The sequence below is a fragment of the Trichomycterus rosablanca genome, chromosome 23 (assembly GCF_030014385.1).
Source record: "Trichomycterus rosablanca isolate fTriRos1 chromosome 23, fTriRos1.hap1, whole genome shotgun sequence".
Classification (NCBI taxonomy): Eukaryota; Metazoa; Chordata; class Actinopteri; order Siluriformes; family Trichomycteridae; genus Trichomycterus; species Trichomycterus rosablanca.
This window is the reverse complement of record NC_086010.1, coordinates 2,527,384-2,546,727: the sequence shown is the minus strand read 5'-3', so window position 1 is coordinate 2,546,727 and position 19,344 is coordinate 2,527,384. Positions and strand designations below refer to the sequence as shown.

The window sequence follows — 19,344 nt, the reverse complement described above, 5'->3', positions numbered from 1 at the left end:
TACAGCACTTTGGTCAACATAAGTTGTTTTAAGAGTGCTTTATAAATAAAATTTACTTACTTACTTACTTACTATCATGATCATTAAATTAAAAACATAAACTTTTTATTGAATTTGGCCTAGTAATTATTTACCACGTCCATCTTACTATTGATATCTGAATGTTGTTTTTATTGCACACACGCCGGCGCTGAGAGATCAGCCTGTCCTTCCTCTGTTGATTTTAGAAGAAGATCCCTGAGTAAACGTGCAGCAGGTTGGAGGAGATGATGATTAGGAGGTGGTGGAAACACACCTCAGTAGAAGCAGATGGCTGATCATAAAACTCCCTACAATGTTTACAGTCCTCATTTATTTATGTTCATTACTGAGACAGCAGGAAGTTCTGCATCAGGCTGTCAGCATGTCTAAGAACTTCTTCCTTCCAAGAAACCAGCATCACATCAACACCTCAACAACTTTTACAATAAATCATAAAATGCTGCAGTGCTGAAGGATCTTCGTTTAAATGGATATTAATGGATGCGTTTAATTAAGGAATGATTGAGGAGCGACGGTGGGGACAAAAAGAAAAAACTCATCTGTGACATTTTACTTTGTTGGCTTTGATGTAAGTATATCAAGATTTGAAATGCTTATTACTGCAGAATTTCTGTATCGTTCAGATATAAATCAGTGACTTTCAGTACAACAACAATAATAATAATAGTAGTAATAATAAAAGTAATAATGACAATAATAATATGAATAATAATATAAATATAACAATAATAGTAATAATAACAAAAATATATGAATAAATAATATGAATAATAATAATATAATAATAATAATAATAATATAATAATAATAATAGTGAAAATAACAATATGAAAATACTAATATGATAATCATAATAACAACAATAATAATAATGTTAAAAATAATAAAATTAAAATAATAGTAAAAAATTAATAATAGTAATTAAATTATAATTAAAATAATTAGAAATAATTTTTAAAATAAGTTTTATTTTAATGTAATATTTTAATTAAAAAAATAATTCATTATTATTAATATTAGTAATATAATTATAATAATAATAAAAAATAAAAATAATAAAACAATAATAACAATAGTAGTAAAAATAATAATATTATAATGACAAAATAAACATTAATAAAAATAATTAAAATGATATTAATAATAATATAATAACAATAATAATAATTAAAATATTATTAATAATAATAAAATTATAATAATAATAGTAAAGATAATAATGACAATGACAATAATAATGATCATAACAACAACAATAACAATATTAAAAATAATAATGATAATGATATTTAAATAATAATTTACAAAAAATTAAGAATAATAATAAGAGTAATAATAATAAACACTTGATATTTGCGGTAGATTGGCAACCGGTTCAGGGTCTTTCTGTGGAAACAGACCTGATATACGGCCTTATTTTATGACGATAAACAAAATAAATAAATAAATAAAAACACTTTTTAAAAACACTACTTACTTTAATTGAAGTCAAAAGTTTACATACACTTAGACTGTGTACTCCATCAAAGTCTTGAGATTTTAATCATTTCTGCAAAAAATGTTTCTGTGACTAAATAAGAAAACTAAAAAAGAAAAATAATATTTTCTCATGACCTTCAGTTCTTTCGTAAGTTTATTGTATGAGAGTTTATTTAATATGCTTGTGTAACTTGTTAGCTTTATTTTGGACTGGATCATTAACCTCTCGATTATTTTTTTTATATATGTTTAGACATCATTCAGAGCCATGGTGTCAGGCCTGGTCATCCTCTCAGTCTTCATTCTCACCTTCCTGATTGGCCTGCCAGCGAACGCTCTCGCTTTGTTCGCATTCATCAAGAAACTGCGCGACAAACCCACTCTCACCGACATCCTGCTGCTCAACCTGACCATCTCAGACCTGCTGTTCTTGCTCTTCCTCCCGTTCAAGATGTACGAGGCGGCATCCGAGATGCGCTGGCTCCTCCCAAACTACCTGTGTCCGATCACCACCTTCGTGTTCTTCTCCACCATCTATACCAGCTCGGTGCTGCTGATGTCCGTCAGCATTGACCGCTACTTGTGCGTGGCCTTCCCGGTCCATTACAAGGTTTACCAGAAGCCTCTGTATGGCCTCATCTGCAGCCTCTTCATCTGGATCACCACGTTGGCTCATCTCTGCTTCGTCTATTTCGTGGAACACCTATCTGAGGGGGATAATCCCACCCACAACTGCTACAACAACTTTACCGGGCCCCAGCTGGATGTGGTTTTGCCCATGCGCTTGGAGCTTTGCGTCGTGTTGTACATCCTCCCGCTCATCGTCTGTACGGTCTGCTACACGAGGTTCATCCTGATCCTCAAGCGCACAGCCAGCCTTAACGGAGGGAAGAGGCGCAGGGCCGTAGGCATGGCCGTGGGTACGCTGCTGGTCTTCGTGGTCTGCTTTCTGCCCTACAACATCACGCACGTCATTGGCTTCATCATTGAGGACAACGTGACGTGGAGGGACGACGCATTGCTTCTCACCGCCGTCAACACAATTTTTGACCCCATCATCTTTTACTTCTCCTCAGCCGGCTTCCAAGGAACTCTTAAGAACCTCCTGAGACCCAGGGCGAGGAGGTCTTACCCTGGCAATGTCATGCCAACTGTCTACACTATACAGAATCAAACGACGCACGTCGAGAAAACGAAAGAGGTAGAGATCAGCAATGCACGGCAACTGCAGCCACCACAACAACTTTGATTTCTTTTTTGAGGGGAACAATTGTAGAACCTGTTGGTTTGAATAAAAATGGACATGAGGCAGGTCTGCAATGAAGGACAATTATTCAATATAATTTTCTCCTGATCTGAAGGTCACAGGACTTGAATAATAGACATTTGCTTTAATTAATTATCAAATGTGGGAAAATTTGATGCCACCAGGTCAAAAATAGGCAAATACTAGTAGACAAAATGGTCAGCACATCATGGAATAGTAAAGCTATCATGTGACTACATGCCAAACACTGACAGAAGGTCTAAAACAGTGGTAAGACAGTGGGTAGAACTTGAAAAGTTATCAATCAAGCCACTGTCTGGCCCTTGGGCAAGGCCCTTAACCTTCACTGCTCCAACGGCTGACCCTGCGCTCTGATCCTAGCTTCTAAACAAGTTGGGATATGCAGATAAAGAATTTTATTGTACTGTACACATGTAAATGTATATGTATATATGATAAAGGCATATTCTATTCTATTCTATTCTAATTGGGTCAAAGTAAAAGTAATGGACAAGGATAGATGGGCATGTAACAAAGTGTGATGTCAACTCTTCAACCAATGGTGGCACCTAAGCAACTGTTAAACAAAATGTAAACAATCTTATGGAAGACCATTATTATGTTTGCTCTGTAAGGTTGTATAATCGCCAAGGACAAAGTGAACTCCAGTGCAAACACCGTCCTCCTCTTTATGTCAACACACTGTATTGAAAACATCGCTGTAAACTGATTCAAGAAGGGTTTCAGGAACACCCTTTATACTTTTACTAAATCAGAACATCATAAAGTCCTGTCATAAAGTTCTGGGTCTCCTTCCTGATGAAATATATTTGTACCTTACTTCCTTAAATAATTTAATAGTTTCTTTTTTAATTCGAAAGCAACAGTCTAGATACATTTTTATTAAAGCATTCACAGGAGCAAAAATATTCACACATCTGCCAAAATACATGCTTGCACGCTCACAATGCACTCCTGGTCAGAGGCGATTTAATCTGCCTGTGGGCCCAGGGGCTACAGCTGCTTGTGGGCCCCCACGTATAGTTTTCATAAAATCAGTACACAACGCAAGACAACAGAGTTCAGTGGCAGCTCATGGGCCCCAGTACAAATATATATACAGTGCCTTGCAAAAGTATTCAGCCCCCTTGAACTTTTCAACCTTTTGCCACATTTCAGGCTTCAAACATAACGATATGAAATTGTAATTTTTTGTGAAGAATCAACAACAAGCGGGACACAATCGTGAAGTGGAACGAAATTTATTGGATATTTTAAACTTTTTTTAGAAATAAAAAACTGAAAAGTGGGGCGTGCAATATTATTCAGCCCCCTTGCGTTAATACTTTGTAGCGCCACCTTTTGCTGCGATTACAGCTGCAAGTCGCTTGGGGTATGTCTCTATCAGTTTTGCACATCGAGAGACAGAAATTTTTGCCCATTCTTCCTTGCAAAACAGCTCGAGCTCAGTGAGGTTGGATGGAGAGCGTTTGTGAACAGCAGTTTTCAGCTCTTTCCACAGATTCTCGATGGGATTCAGGTCTGGACTTTGACTTGGCCATTCTAACACCTGGATACGTTTATTTGTGAACCATTCCATTGTAGATTTTGCTTTATGTTTTGGATCATTGTCTTGTTGGAAGATAAATCTCCGTTCCAGTCTCAGGTCTTTTGCAGACTGCAACAGGTTTTCTTCCAGAATGGTCCTGTATTTGGCTCCATCCATCTTCCCATCAATTTTAACCATCTTCCCTGTCCCTGCTGAAGAAAAGCAGGCCCAAACCATGATGCTGCCAACACCATGTTTGACAGTGGGGATGGTGTGTTCAGGGTGATGAGCTGTGTTGCTTTTACGCCAAACATAACGTTTTGCATTGTGGCCAAAAAGTTCGATTTTGGTTTCATCTGACCAGAGCACCTTCTTCCACATGTTTGGTGTGTCTCCCAGGTGACTTTTTATAGATATCTTTGAGAAATGGCTTTCTTCTTGCCACTCTTCCATAAAGGCCAGATTTGTGCAGTGTACGACTGATTGTGTCCTATGGACAGAGTCTCCCACCTCAGCTGTAGATCTCTGCAGTTCATTCAAAGTGATCATGGGCCTCTTGGCTGCATCCCTGATCAGTCTTCTCCTTGTTTGAGCTGAAAGTTTAGAGGGACGGCCGGGTCTTGGTAGATTTGCAGTGGTCTGATACTCCTTCCATTTCAATATGATCGCTTGCACAGTGCTCCTTGAGATGTTTAAAGCTTGGGAAATCTTTTTGTATCCAAATCCGGCTTTAAACTTCTCCACAACAGTATCTCGGACCTGCCTGGTGTGTTCCTTGGTCTTCATGATGCTCTCTGCGCTTTAAACAGAACTCTGAGACTGTCACAGAGCAGGTGCATTTATACGGAGACTTGATTACACACAGGTGGATTCTATTTATCACCATCAGTCATTTAGGTCAACTTTGGATCATTCAGAGATCCTCACTGAACTTCTGGAGTGAGTTTGCTGCACTGAAAGTAAAGGGGCTGAATAATATTGCACGCCCCACTTTTTAGTTTTTTATTTCTAAAAAAAGTTTAAAATATCCAATAAATTTCGTTCTACTTCACGATTGTGTCCCACTTGTTGTTGATTCTTCATAAAAAATTACAATTTCATATCGTTATGTTTGAAGCCTGAAATGTGGCAAAAGGTTGAAAAGTTCAAGGGGGCTGAATACTTTTGCAAGGCACTGTATATATATATATATATATATATATATATAGTCTAGTAACGTTAAGCAGGTTACACAGATTCCCAAAATCCCTTGCTGTGTAGTGTGATTACATGCATTCTGATATTTTATTGTCTTTTAGTTATTTTTATATTTTACTTAACAAAATCATTGCCGTGTTTTTTTTTACTTTCGTTATCGCAGCACTTTACTGCTAGCATTAGCCACTTGCTACCGTAGAGGGTCGGCTCACCTAGCCGCTGTCTGGTGTTGATGCATGGGTCTTTTGCTGTGCGGTGGTGGAGGTGTGGGAATAAACACACACGACAGGGTAGAGTCACTTTAACTGTTTAGTCAGGACTTCAGTGAGCTTTACAGCGTTACAGCACTTTAGATCGCCTAGTTCCAGAACCCGAACTTCAATGCTGGGACCATAAGGCGAGACTCACATACAAAACTAACTGCAGAACGTCCGAACGCACGTGTATAAACCTGGTGCTGCATTCTGATTGGCTGAGCTGAATGTCACTCACATACTAGCTCTAACGTCCACGTTGCTTAACTGAAACCACCAATCAGAATTACGGCAGCTCGTTTATCTGGCCAATCAACAGTCAGAAATATGAATAACGCGTAAATGATTTTGTAAGCTTCCCCATTCTTATTAACCAAAATAACTAACAAAATAAATAAAAAATAAAAAAGCCAATCCGGGGCCCTCAATTATTCAGGGCCCCTGGGCTGAAGCCCAGGTAAGCCCATGCATTAAATCGCTCCTGACTGTAGCTCAAACTGCTGAAGAAGTTCATGCTGGTTCTGATAGAAAGGTGTCAGAATACACAGAGCATCACAGTTTGTTGCATATGGGGCAGCAGAAGCGGGACCAACACTATATTAGGAAGGTGGTCATAATGTTATGCCTATTTGGTGTACATTTATTCACACACTTTCAAGGCGATAATTTAAATACAGTTCAGAACTTCTATCACATCATTCACAGAGGAAACACAAAAAAGAACAGGTACTAAGTACCATGACTTTTCTATGATTCCTCTGCTGCTTTGAAAAACCTCTCACCCCTCACCTGCCTGCCACTTCTTTACACCAGCAAGCAGTGGATTCTTAGAGTCATGCTGCGTATTGGAGTAATGGTATTCCCCATATGTATTTACTACTTGTGATGGCACCTTGACCAGACAGCAGCGGTCGCTATTACAGCAGCTATGAGAAGAAACCCCGTTCGACCTTCCCACCCTTAGACCCGTCCTGTCAAGCACCTAAACATTTATTTATTTAGAAGATCAAGCAGATGCTTGTATTCTTACAAATGAAGCAAAGCTAGAAGGCTTGAGAGCACCGACACTGGCTTTATCCGGAGATTTAAACTCACAATATTTGGTCACTAGATCAGAATTCTTCTACTGACAACTGGCAAAAGAATAAAGTGATTCACTGTGAATCTTTATTAGCAAAATATAAAATGAATTTAGCAGCTAAACGTTTAGCTAAAACTCATAAGCATGAGCTAAACATCTTTTCTTTTAACAACCCAGCAGTGCCTCCTCTTTTTAGGTGAAAATATTTTTTTTTTTATAAATGTTTTAATATACATGTATTTTATCCAGTTGGTGTGTTATTTTAACTGTATTTAACATGTGCAATCGTATTTTGACAAACTCAATACGCCTCAAAGCAGATGAAGCTATGCATACCAAATGTGATGTTTGTCGCCCCCTTGTGGTTGGGAACCATGATGTTAAACCAGACCTGGGCATTGTACGGCCCGCGAGACATCCCCAACCAGCCCGCATGAGGTTCGTGGCAATTAAAAATTAGACGTAAATAAATGTACATGAAACATGCAATATAACAGGATTGATTTTGACGGGAGCGCTGTGTCTTTAAATATCCGTAAGTTTTACGTGTGTGAGAGTGAGAGTGTATCAGCTTCACCGTAATGCGAACACAGCTGAGTGTGACTGACGGTCGAGTTTTTAACAAGACGTGAACTTCTGAAGTATTTATGTACTGAAGTCAGGTGTAAAGCTGTTTAACGATCACAATTTAGGCTTTAAATCGCTGTTATGGTACTAAACTGAGAAATGCATGAACATGAACGATGCGGAGCGTCACACCTGAAGCTTCACTAACTAAACTGCAAAAGCAACAAGGACTTTTTATAAAGTTTAACACATCCAGAACCGAAGCAGTCAGCACCAGCTCTGTGATTTTAATAAGAATATCCAACAATAACAAAGGACTGAAAAATAAATGAGGTAATTAGACTCAAAACAAAATAGTGTAAAGTTTAAAAACCTGCACATTTTGTTCACATTTGTTTGTTTTTTTGCATTTGTTTGTTTAAATAGTAAAATAATGTTGATGTTTTACTCAGCCTACTTCTAATTGTCATCTAAACATCAACAACTTATTAGAACTGCACAATTTACTGCTTTTAATAAAGAGTGGGCAGTTGTAGCCTAGTGCTTAAGGTACTGGACTAGTAACCAGAAGGTCGCTGGTTCAAGCCCCACCACCGCCAGGTTGCTGCTGGCCCTTAACCCTCAATTGCTCAGACTGTATACTGTAACTTTATTGTAAGTCACTTTGGATCAAGGCGTCTGCTAAATGCTGAAAATGTAAATAAAGAGATAAAATTAATATTGAGCAGAATTAAGTTCACCTTATTGGTCCGGCCCTCCACAACAGTCCCAGTTGCTTATGTGGCCCCTTCGAAAATGTAATTGCCCACCCCTGTGTTAAACTATAGAAACCCAGGGTAATGAAAATGTATTTTGTATAAATACTAATGCTGTAAATATATTAATGTTGTTAGCTTGTGGTGCAGATGTGTTGAATCCAACACTCAGTTTTGTTTGTTATTCCATAGGTACTTTAATTTAAAAGAGACTAAATTTACCTTAGGCTGATGTGGAGCATTCCTTTCACCCTGAGCATGCAGGCTTCAAACACAAAAGCATTGAGTTTAAGGACTTATTACTTCTAATTCAACACCATTAAAATATAAACTGTCTCAATCTTATAGGAACATGCTTTGTTTTTAAACTCTTCTTCCATGCTTTGTGAAATCTAGAACTTTACCGCCATCTAGTGTCTGTATAACTGAACTTACACTAAAATGAGAGGTTCTACATGCTGTGAGCTTCCAAACATTCAGTATAACACTAATTATCTTACATTTTGTAGTGCCAGTTAGAAAGACGTGGTTTGATGAGTTTGACCTGCACAAAGCCCCGACCTCAACACTGTTTGACAGCTTTGAGATGAACTGGAGCAAGGATTACAACTCAGGCCTTCCCATCCAACATTAGTGCATGTCCTCATATATGCTTTGAATGCTCTAAATAAACAGGAATTCCCACAGATACATTCTTGTAGAAGAGTGGAGGCTGAAATAGCCATAAAAGGAGTTAAGCACATAGTACAGCAATGATTTTATTGTTTTTACTTTTTGATGCTGATGTATATTCTGATATATTTGGAAGAAATGTACAGGGGTGAATGCTGGTGCAGTGGTGGAGTGTGTGTAGCGAAGACACATGAGTCGCGATGACCTAGGTTTGATCCTCAGCTCCAGTCACTGACTGTGAGGAGTTTCGGAAGTCGTTCGCTGGACCGTCTGAGTGACCGACTGATGTGGGCCGGTCTGTAATGAACTGTCCCATTTGTCTGGGTGTATTCCTGCATAGCTCTTGGTCTTTCAGGGTGATGCCGGACCAGGATGATGTGGTCAGTGAAGTCGACTAAATAAATACTAGAATTTATTATACAGTAGTATCAGCAGTAACAGGGATCCATGAGGCTGAGAGGAACCTCGGACAGGAACAGCAGATCGATCGTTCCATTAGCAGTGAGTGTCCTGCGTCAGAGTAATTAACGCTGAGTGTCGTTCGGGGGTGTAGCACTTCCTGTCATGATTGAGATTAAATTTGCATGGACTTCCTGAATGTTTTGAAGTTTCTGTCCTTGTCTTTTGCAGACTGCAGCTGGACCTGTTGAAATTATTTTAGTCTTTTTCAGTTGTATTGCTACTAATATCTTTAATCTGCACTTACAAAAAGTACTATATTATTATTATTATTACTTATTATTATTTTACAGCTGAGCAGATCACTAGCAGTTGGTAAGTCCTTCAGATGGTTTTTTTCTGCATACAGATATGCAATCAAGATATTTTTGTAAATTCATATTTTAGCGGTTTAATCTCTTTTATATGTAATATGGAGTAAAATGTTTAAATGTAAATACTCGTACAAATAAATCTAATAATGTTGAGATACTGAAATTCATTTATATTGTTGACAGGTTCACATAGTTATAAAGATGTCCAAGTGTTAGAAATGGCAGAATGGTGTGTATATATATGTGTGTGTGTGTGTGTGTGTGTGTTGGTGATTTGAACCATTTTTTATACACATCAGTAATTTTTATTGAGGTCTTTTACTATTATAGTCAGTATAGTTCATATTCTAATACATATCAGGGATTTCAGTGATTTATGTAACTCTGTCTGACTTTTGGCTGAATAATTGTCATAAGTACAAAAGTAGGGTATCAGTTTCTAATCAGGGTTTTTTTTTATTTACAGCGGCCCCAAAACCCACTGCAATGTAAAGCTCACTGACCCTGCACAGTGTCACTTGTGCTCCAGTGACCTATACAGATTATGCGACAATTTGGGTTTTGTTCATAACCTTGGCAAGAAACCACTGTTTCTTATATATATATATACCGATCAGCCATAACATTAAAACCACCTCCTTGTTTCTACACTCACTGTCCATTTTGAGTCATTCTATAATTTGGGGTACATTCCATGTCCAATTATAATAATTATATTTATTCTAACTATTTTCTTTAAAAATATCATATTTTACATGTTGTAATATCACAAAAACATTATGTGCATCCTATGCTTCATTTAGCTTGAAATTTGTCATGATGTTCCTAAATGAACAGTTTTTGCTGTGTCCGTTTTTTAAGTTGAGGGTGCCTTGGTTTCAAAATAACGAATAAAATCATTAAGGGCAACAACATTATTACAACTATTTTTTAATTTATTTCAAAAGTTTAAATACTAAAGAAAAATAATATTTTTTTAATTGAGTTTCTCTTTTAAATAATTTAAATATCTTTATTTATTAATGTCCGCAAAAGTTCAAGTCAACTATGTTACTAACAGAACTCCACTCAGCAACTCAAAAATGGTTTGTTCTAAAACTATGTGAGCAGCATTACATGATATCATTGTTCTCTGTGGAGGGTATATTGAACAAACTGTGGTGAATGTGCTATTATAGATAAAATATTTTAAAAAAATAAGAGGACATTGTCAATGAGTATATTAATTGACCGTCAACTATGTTACATACATTGTCATGGTTACAATTTTTTTTATCATTTTAATTCAAATGTATGTTCAAATTAGATATTATTCTGTTCAAGAAATGACGTGGTCAGCCAGGCAAGGTCTACCACTGAAGTTATGGGTCAAAATAGGGAAATTGTCAACTATGTTACCTGTCAACTAAGTTACCTAGTAGTCTACATCTACTGTCCCTTTAATATAAAAATAAAAAAAATTAATGTTTAAGCTTTGCAAATAGTGGATATGTTACATAAAGGAATATGTTAACTTGTACCACTGATTGTTCTATTGAGAGAGAACATTGTTTTTGTACTTTTTTGGTGATGTGAAATGTACCCCAAATTATAGAATGACCCTTTATCAGCTCCACTTACCATATAGAAGCACTCTGTAGTTCTACAAGTACTGACTGTAGTCCATCTATTTCTCTACATACTTTTTTTAGCCCCCTTTCACCCTGTTCTTCAATGGTCAGGACCCCCACAGGACCACCACAGAGCAGGTATTATTTAGGTGGTGGATCATTCTCAGCACTGCAGTGACACTGACATGGTGGTGGTGTGTTAGTGTGTGTTGTGCTGGTATGAGTGGATCAGACACAGCAGCGCTGCTGGAGTTTTTAAATACCGTGTCCACTCACTGTCCACTCTATTAGACACTCCTACCTAGTCGGTCCACCTTGTAGATGTAAAGTCAGAGACGATCGCTCATCTATTGCTGCTGTTTGAGTCGGTCATCTTCTAGACCATCATCAGTGGTCACAGGGGCGCTGTTGGCTGGATTTTTTTGGTTGGTGGACGATTCTCAGTCCAGCAGTGACAGTGAGGTGTTTAAAAACTCTATCAGCATTGCTGTGTCTGATCCACTCATACCAGCACAACCACATGTAAAGATTTTACTTCGACAGCAGATCATTTATCATCGTGTATTTTTTTTTTATTACAGCATTTAATTTACGACAGATATAATTAATAATAAATGTCATGAAAACAGCAAGTGGCAGCAAATAACAGCCATAAAGTTCTTGATTTGCAGCGCGCTCGAGTCATATTTCATGTTTCGAACAGCAGGAAGTTCAGGGTTAATGTTTAAGCTTCTGGTTCTGTACGTGAACACAGGAAAGAAAAACAGATTCTGTCATGATAAGCAGTTTTGTTTTTTATGTCCAGGGACAGAATTAGATTCTCTGTATCAAGTTAATTTAACATGCGTCCTACAGACAGCATTCAATTATTCCAGTAGTTTTATTAATAATATATAATGATGCTTGCTCAAATGATGACATTTAGGGAGTATGACTGCAGGGTGTAAATGAGTGCATACAAAAGCTGACAAAACTACAAGTCACTTTTTTATTATTTAAACATATTTAAACTAATCCACTTAAAATACAGAGCTGTCCAGTAAAACATCTTTTTGTTTTTAAATTTAGCATCTTGTGACATGGACGATGATCCTTTAAAATGTAGAAGTTATGAAATTCATATTTTCTGATCTTATGTGGGGCAGCACGGTGGCTTAGTGGGTAGCACTGTCGCCTCACAGCAAGAAGGTCCTGGGTTTGATCCCCAGGTGAGGCGGTCCGGGTCCTTTCTGTGTGGAGTTTGCATGTTCTCCCCGTGTCTGCGTGGGTTTCCTCCGGGAGCTCCGGTTTCCTCCCACAGTCCAAAAACATGCAGTCAGGTTAATTGAAGACACTAAATTGCCCTATAAGTGAATGGATGTGTGTGTGTATGTGTGTGTGTGTATGTCTGTCTGCCCTGCGATGGACTGGCATCCCGTACTGTGTGCCTTGGGCCCATTGAAAAGCTGGGATAGGATTCAGCTCAGTAGGAGCATTTTAAGGAAGCTAAGAATGTAGACACACCCTCTTCTCAGGAGTGTAGGATGACGTAAATGCGTCTATATAGAGAGATCACAAGGTTTTCACACAGACCCGATAGTTTAGGTCTTAGGTCTTAAATAAGGTGTGGACTGTATTCCATGATTGTAGAAGCTGTACAGAAGCTGTTCATGGTGCTTGATGCTCGTCTCTCTTGTTCCTCCAGAGTTCTGCGTCTACCAGAATGACAAATTACTGGGTGCTTCTCTCAGGCTACATTATCACCTTTCTAATCGGCCTGCCCGCCAACATCCTGGCCGTTTACGCCTTCGTCCTGAAGCTCAGCAACAATCCCACTTCCTCGGGCGTCCTCCTGCTGAACCTGACCGTCTCCGATCTTCTCTTTCTGCTCTTTCTGCCACTGAAGATGCACGAGGCGGCGCTGGGCCTTCAGTGGAACTTATCCCAAGTCCTGTGCTCTATCATGTCTTTTGTCTTTTTCACCACCATTTACACAAGCTCTCTGGTGCTGATGGCGGTCAGCGTCGACCGCTACCTGGCAGTGGGCTTTCCCATAGCCTACATGAAGTTTCGCAAGGTCGTCTACGGCGTCATCGGTGCCGTTTTCATCTGGACGTTCAGCGCGGCTCACTGCACGATCGTCTTCATTGTCGTCCACATGAGTGGACAAAACCACACGCAGGCCAACGGCACCTGTTACGACGACTTTTCAGACGATCAAAAACGAGTGCTGCTTCCGGTGCGCTTGGAGTTTTTCGTGGTCATTTTTTTTATTCCTCTTTGCGTGTGCCTGTTCTGCTACCTTAACTGCATCTGGATCCTGTACCACAGGCCCCTCATATCAAAGGAGAAGAAACAGAGGGCCATCGGGATGGCGCTGGGCACCTTGAGCGTGTTCCTGGTTTGCTTCTTGCCCTATAACTTGTCTCATCTGATAGGCTACAGTACTAACGTCAGCCCATCCTGGAGGCCCTATGCACTGCTCCTGAGCACCTTCAATACCTGCCTGGACCCCATCATCTTCTACTTCTCGTCCAGCATGTATCGCAAAACCACCAAGTTCTCCTTAAAAAGTGTTTTCTCCTTTTGGTGCCAAAAACCAAGAACCTGAGAGCCAGGATGATGAGTCTCTTTTTTTATTTTTTTATTTTTTTTTTTTTTTATAGATTTAACCCCCCCCATTTCCCCCCCCACCCCCCCACCCCCCATTTCCCCCCTAATCTAGTCATGTCCAATTACCCTGATCGCGTCCTCTATACTGATTCGACCCTTCACCGCTGACTGAGGACGCCTCTCACCTGACATACGCCCCCTCCGGCACGTACAGTCAGTACAGACTGCATTTTTTTTTTACCTGCACCAGTCGAGTTCATACACTTGACGGGCACTGTGTACGGAGGGCCACACCCCCATCAGCATTATTGCAGGCGCCATCAGTCAGCCAGCAGGGGCCGCAGTCGCACCAGTTATGAGGACCTATGATCCGACTTTCTTACCTTCTAACCCTGAACAATCAATCGTTGTTCATGCTGCGATTCATAAACATGCTTGTATTTCTTTTTAAAAATCTCATTTCTCATAGATCAGGTGCATAATGAATGATTTATGCACCTTTTTATTGTGTAATTTTAAGTTCTTTTTAGTTTAAACTGCTGAAAATTTCATGGAGGAAGATGACGACCACTGAGCGAGTTTATGAGACGGCCAGAACAGAAATGAACAGAAAAGGAGCTACTAAGGTGGTTAATGTCTCTCAAATAAAGAACATAGACAAACTATATTTCAAGGATTGAATTTATTTTGTCCAGTTTTCATTGCAGATTTCACTTTGCAGTATAAATTCCCAGAGTAATAATACCGGGTTTGGTGTTTAAACAATTTTAATAATACTATTAATGCTAGATCAAAACCTAAAGCACCTTGTTATGTTTTTCTCCAGTTTACTTTAACATAGCGTTAGCACTGATGACTGATGTCACTGACTTTCACTTAATCATACATGCTAACTGCCCTTCCAATTGTCCTTCCAATACAAAAAAAATTTAATATAGTAAATAATAAAGTAATAGAGTTTATTTGTCCATCTAGCGTGAGCCGGCCACCCGCCTGCACTCATGCATCCTGTAGGCGCACATGTAAAAAATACCTGCAAAACAAACCAAACCAAACACAAATGACCAACTAACGTATTAAAAAACGTACATTACGACTTACTGCTGATATTTTACCCACCTGCAAAGAAGGTCATGAGCAGAGCGACCCAGCCGAGGATGTACGACCAGGAAAAGCGCCAGTCTCCAAACCGCCTCCCGAGGAAGTTCACGGTCACGCCGGTGTAGATCGCCATGGCCAGCAGAACGAAGAGAGCTGTCAAGATATCGGAGGTTAACGTGAACAGTTCGTCGGATGAGATATAAAATGTTTGCTAGCTTCTATTGCAATTGACTTCCTATGGACGGCTGTGCAAGTTAATTTATGGCCAATTTCATTGTCCAATCGTTGTCCATTCAGTTTCTGTTGATGAAATTTGTCCCTACAGAGAGTTGTGTAGAAAAACTCACAAATGGTGCTCAGGTGGCGCAGCGGTAAGACACACTAGCACACCAGATCTGACATTTGCCACCCAGCTGGGCTGGGCGCCTACATGAACATCAAATGGCTGTAGTTCATACAGGGTGGGAGCCGGATAGTGTTCCTCATAACTGATGCAATTACGACCTCTGCTGGCTGGTTAATGGCGCCTCCACAGAGTCGAGGAATAATGCGTTGATCAGGGTGTGGCTCTCCGTACACAAAGCTGATCCGTGTATGAACTCGCCTCATGCAGGTAAAAAATGCAGTCGGTTACTGCACACGTGTCGGAGGCGACGTGTGTTAGTCTCGCTCTCCTCAATCAGGGCGGGGATCAGCACCAGTAGAGAGGAAGCATAACGAATTATTTTATGAAATATTAAGATGTATAATTCGTTCCCCGAATGTTCTGCTTCTATATATTTCTCTACAAGTGCTAATCAGTTGTTCTCCATTCTTTCTGATCTTTAAGTCTCACCAGGTCCGACTGCTATAATCATACCCAGCATACACAATGGTGTTCCTTTTAAAAACATTCCGAAATCAAGTAACTGAAGCACATCTAATTTTATAAACATGCTTAAAATGTGACAAAATTGACATGGCTATTATTAGCAGATCGTACTTTAGTAGATACGTCAGGCTAACAACTCACTCGAAACGAAAAACATGATCCCCGCAGCGAAGGAACGACTGAACCTCTCGAAAGCAGAGAAGTGGGCAAAGGAGAGGATGCCAGCGATGATCCCGGCGAAGCACGTCATCGAGGACAGAATCATGAAGGCTCTTGTGGCGTTCCAGTACGCTGACGAAAGAAAAAAAACAGAATGTAAGACTCTCAGAACGGTTAAGGTCCAGAAAGTCCAGAAAACCCCAATTGATGAACGGTTGCTATGGATAAACGTATCTGCCAAATAAATAGATGTAAATGTAATTCTATTCATTTACTGCTCATTTCACTGTAATTATGGTCTGGTGCATCTTGTTTGCTTTAATTATCCTTGACATGTCTAAAACTCAATTGGAGTCCATCTGATGCATTTTGTATTCACTGGACATAAATTGGCATAAAAGGCAACGTCAGGACGAAAACCAAACCTTGAAGTCTGAGGAACTGCTTGTGGCAAAGGCATAAATCAATATCTAAGGCTGTGAATGTTCCAAGGAACAGACTGGGCTCAATACATATGAAATGGAAGAAGCTTGACTGAACTTTGAGTCACATAGAGCTGACTGTTTGGTCAAACTGGGCATCCTGGCAAGAAGAGGGTTAGTCCCATGGCCACTTTATAACCATCAAGCGTCTTTGCAGCACTCCCAAATAGGCAAGTGGCAAGACGTAAGCCACTGTTGAGGAACCTTCCTTAATGTCCATATATATAATCCTTAAGGAATATATGGCTCTATATGGCCCAGTGTTTTTGTGTTTTTGTTATTTCTAGACAATGCCGGTGCTAAAAATAAAATTGGTGATATTAAACCAGTGATTTGATTCCAATGTTTGGCCCTTTTCCATTCCAAAATCAAACCTAAACCCTCTGTTGAGCAGCCGAGGGTGACAGTGGCTCCCCTAAAATTACAGGACGAATCTTTGAGAGGAACCAGATTCAGCAGGGTCCTCCGTCCTCCTTCGATGGTCTGGAAGGAACATCAGGGCCTGACCAATGACTGAATGGGCACACACGTCTTTAGACATACGCCAAAATCTTGTGACAGCTACAGTTTTTGAAATAAGATGGTCAACAAGCTCATACTCGGGTGTCCATATACATTTGGCCATTTAACAAAGTCAACTGTTCAGAAAGGTGTTAAATAATGCAGTACGGTGTCAAAAAACATGATTAAGAGGTCAAGTTTGGTCTGTTGTAATTAGGGGGTTATATAGGTGTCATGTAGCCCTATGAACATTACCCATAGTTCATGTACAACCATCCTATAAAAAAAACAACCAGACTCATAGTAAACATGCACGTTCAGCATCAGGAGCCTTTATGTAATCTGTTTATTTATATTTATGGTACCAGTACTTCATCTTAGGCTTACCGATGCTGTCTGTCTGCATGTAGCATTTGCCCGACATGCAGTAGCGCCACAGACCCTGGTGGGCGAAGCTGCCCGACAGGCGGTACTGCATCCAGTAATCGGTGGCCGTCGACACCACCAGCAGGATGTTGGCCACGATGGCGCAGAACAGACCTCCTCCCATGAAGCTGTACATCCCGACTGACTCTCACCACACTGAAATCACATCACATCCCATCAGCCAATATACACTACGAAGCCAAAAGTATGTGGACACCGTCGCGAAGTATTAAATTCGGGTTTCAACTGCACCTGTCGTTGTGGTGTCAGTTTAGAACCTCTTTATCTTGTCCCCGACGTCAACCTTGCTGGACATGTTTGGAGTTAAAGACATTCACTAATCCACAAACCCACATCTAGGGGGATGTTTAGAGCAGCCAATCCACCTACCTGCATGCTTAAGGAAAGTGGGAGATGCCCACACAAAAATAACTTTATTATTAGGAATAATAAAGGCTATCATGCAAAAAAAGGAACAAACTTCAGGCATTAAGGTTCTAATTTGCTTTCAGGTTCTGAAGCCTTTGAACCTAAAATAAAACAAAGCTTGCTTGACTGCTGACAGTGCCTCAGTGTTTCAGCAGCTTCCAACTCATAACAACTTTTTTAATGTTTTATGGATTTCACCTGATCATCCAGACCAATTTTATTCAACAGTAGAAGACCTTTTTTTTTTTTTTTTCTTTGAACCTTGCATGAGACCACTGTTCCACGTTCTTTTAATGTAACCATTATGTGCAGTCAACTGTAGATAGAAAACCACAGATTACAGCAGATCTGGAGGTGAATGTATAGCTTCTTTATCTCATTTCCTTTCTCACTCATCGCTTGAATTGACCAATCTAACCCAAAGCTGTATGTTAGGTTTTAGATCAGGACTCTGGGGTTCCTTCAAACCAAAGTCACTTGCTCAAGGGACTTGCTCAGGGGCCCAACAGTGGCAACCTGGTAGTAGTGGGGCTTGAACCAGCGACCTTTCGGACTTACTGGTCCGGTACCTTAACCACTAGGCTACAACTGCCTTATGCCTAATGTATAATTCATAATAGGGTGTCTGAGCGGCGCACTGGTGCGGGTCCTTTCTGTGTGGAGTTTGCATGTTCTCCCCCTGTCTATGTGGGTTTCCTCTGGGTGCTCCGGTTTTCTCCCACAGGTCCACAGACATTTAGTCAGGCTAATTGGAGCTACTAAAAATGTGTGCATGTGGGTGTGTGTCTGCTCCATGATGGACTGGCGACCTGTCCAGGGTGTTTCCTACCTTTTGCCTAGTGAATTGCACACACTGCAACCCTGACCAGGATGAAGCGGTGGTAAAACAGACAGTGAATGAATGAATAGAATAGATCGCCTTTATTTGTCATTATACATATACACATGTACTTGTTTGGTAGCTGGGGTCAGAGCGCAGGGTCAGCCACTTTACGGTGCCCCTGGAGCCCCAGGGTTAAGGGCCTTGCTCGAGGGCCAAACAGTGGCTTAAAGGCAGAGCTTGGATTTAAACTCTCAACCTTTTGATTGATAGCCAAAAGCTCTACCCTAAATTTAGATCCCTAAAGTCCCTATAATAGCTTAAATACACCTGTTAATGATGGGTGTGGCTGAAACACCTGACCTCAATAATTAGAAAATGTCCACATACTTTCGGCTAATACCGTGTAGTGAATAATGCAGGCTGGTGACAGAAACCCAGAGCTGTGATGTTATTTGCATGCATCAGTCTAATAAATGGAAAACAGGCTGAATATTAGTATGGCTGTAATGAATGATTAACCGAGATGGTATCTGTTCTAAACCAACATGACAATGGAATCATTCAATGTCCTATTGACTTATATAAAAAAGAAGATATTAATTAACTGTTAGGTCTTTTTAGGCAGTCCTCTAGGTGCTATGGTTCGATTCCCAGTGGATGGACTCCACACAAGGTTGGACATATTGCAGTATGAGTCCATCCACCGGGAATTAA

General features: G+C 39.9%; 3 protein-coding genes across 3 annotated transcripts; 2 read left to right on the top strand and 1 right to left on the bottom strand.

Annotated features, from left to right (window-relative positions):
• Positions 1–1,789: 1,789 nt before the first annotated feature.
• LOC134300749 (free fatty acid receptor 2-like) lies at positions 1,790–2,770 on the top strand. The gene has a single exon (XM_062985171.1). It carries the CDS (start codon positions 1,790–1,792, stop codon positions 2,768–2,770), a length of 981 nt encoding a protein of 326 aa, XP_062841241.1.
• A 10,178-nt stretch (positions 2,771–12,948) lies between these two features.
• Positions 12,949–13,836, top strand: LOC134300748 (free fatty acid receptor 3-like). The gene has a single exon (XM_062985169.1). The coding sequence runs from the start codon at positions 12,949–12,951 to the stop codon at positions 13,834–13,836; it is 888 nt and encodes a 295-aa protein (XP_062841239.1).
• Positions 13,837–14,809: 973 nt separating this feature from the next.
• lim2.5 (lens intrinsic membrane protein 2.5) lies at positions 14,810–17,514 on the bottom strand. Its single transcript, XM_062985884.1, has 4 exons — positions 17,340–17,514; positions 15,952–16,101; positions 14,958–15,092; positions 14,810–14,871 (listed from the first exon to the last, which is right to left on the bottom strand). The coding sequence occupies exons 1-4, from the start codon at positions 17,512–17,514 to the stop codon at positions 14,810–14,812; spliced, it is 522 nt and encodes a 173-aa protein (XP_062841954.1).
• Between the last annotated feature and the right edge of the window lie 1,830 nt (positions 17,515–19,344).

Excerpts from the sequence above, each read along its gene's own strand:
- LOC134300749 (XM_062985171.1), top strand. The coding sequence starts at position 1,790 with ATGGTGTCAGGCCTGGTCATCCTCTCAGTCTTCATTCTCACCTTCCTG.
- LOC134300748 (XM_062985169.1), top strand. The coding sequence starts at position 12,949 with ATGACAAATTACTGGGTGCTTCTCTCAGGCTACATTATCACCTTTCTA.
- lim2.5 (XM_062985884.1), bottom strand. The coding sequence starts at position 17,514 with ATGTACAGCTTCATGGGAGGAGGTCTGTTCTGCGCCATCGTGGCCAAC. Across the intron at positions 16,102-17,339 it reads CATGCAGACAGACAGCATCG|CGTACTGGAACGCCACAAGA; the intron begins GTAAGCCTAAGA and ends TTCTTTCGTCAG. Across the intron at positions 14,872-14,957 it reads GCTCATGACCTTCTTTGCAG|GTATTTTTTACATGTGCGCC; the intron begins GTGGGTAAAATA and ends TTTGTTTTGCAG.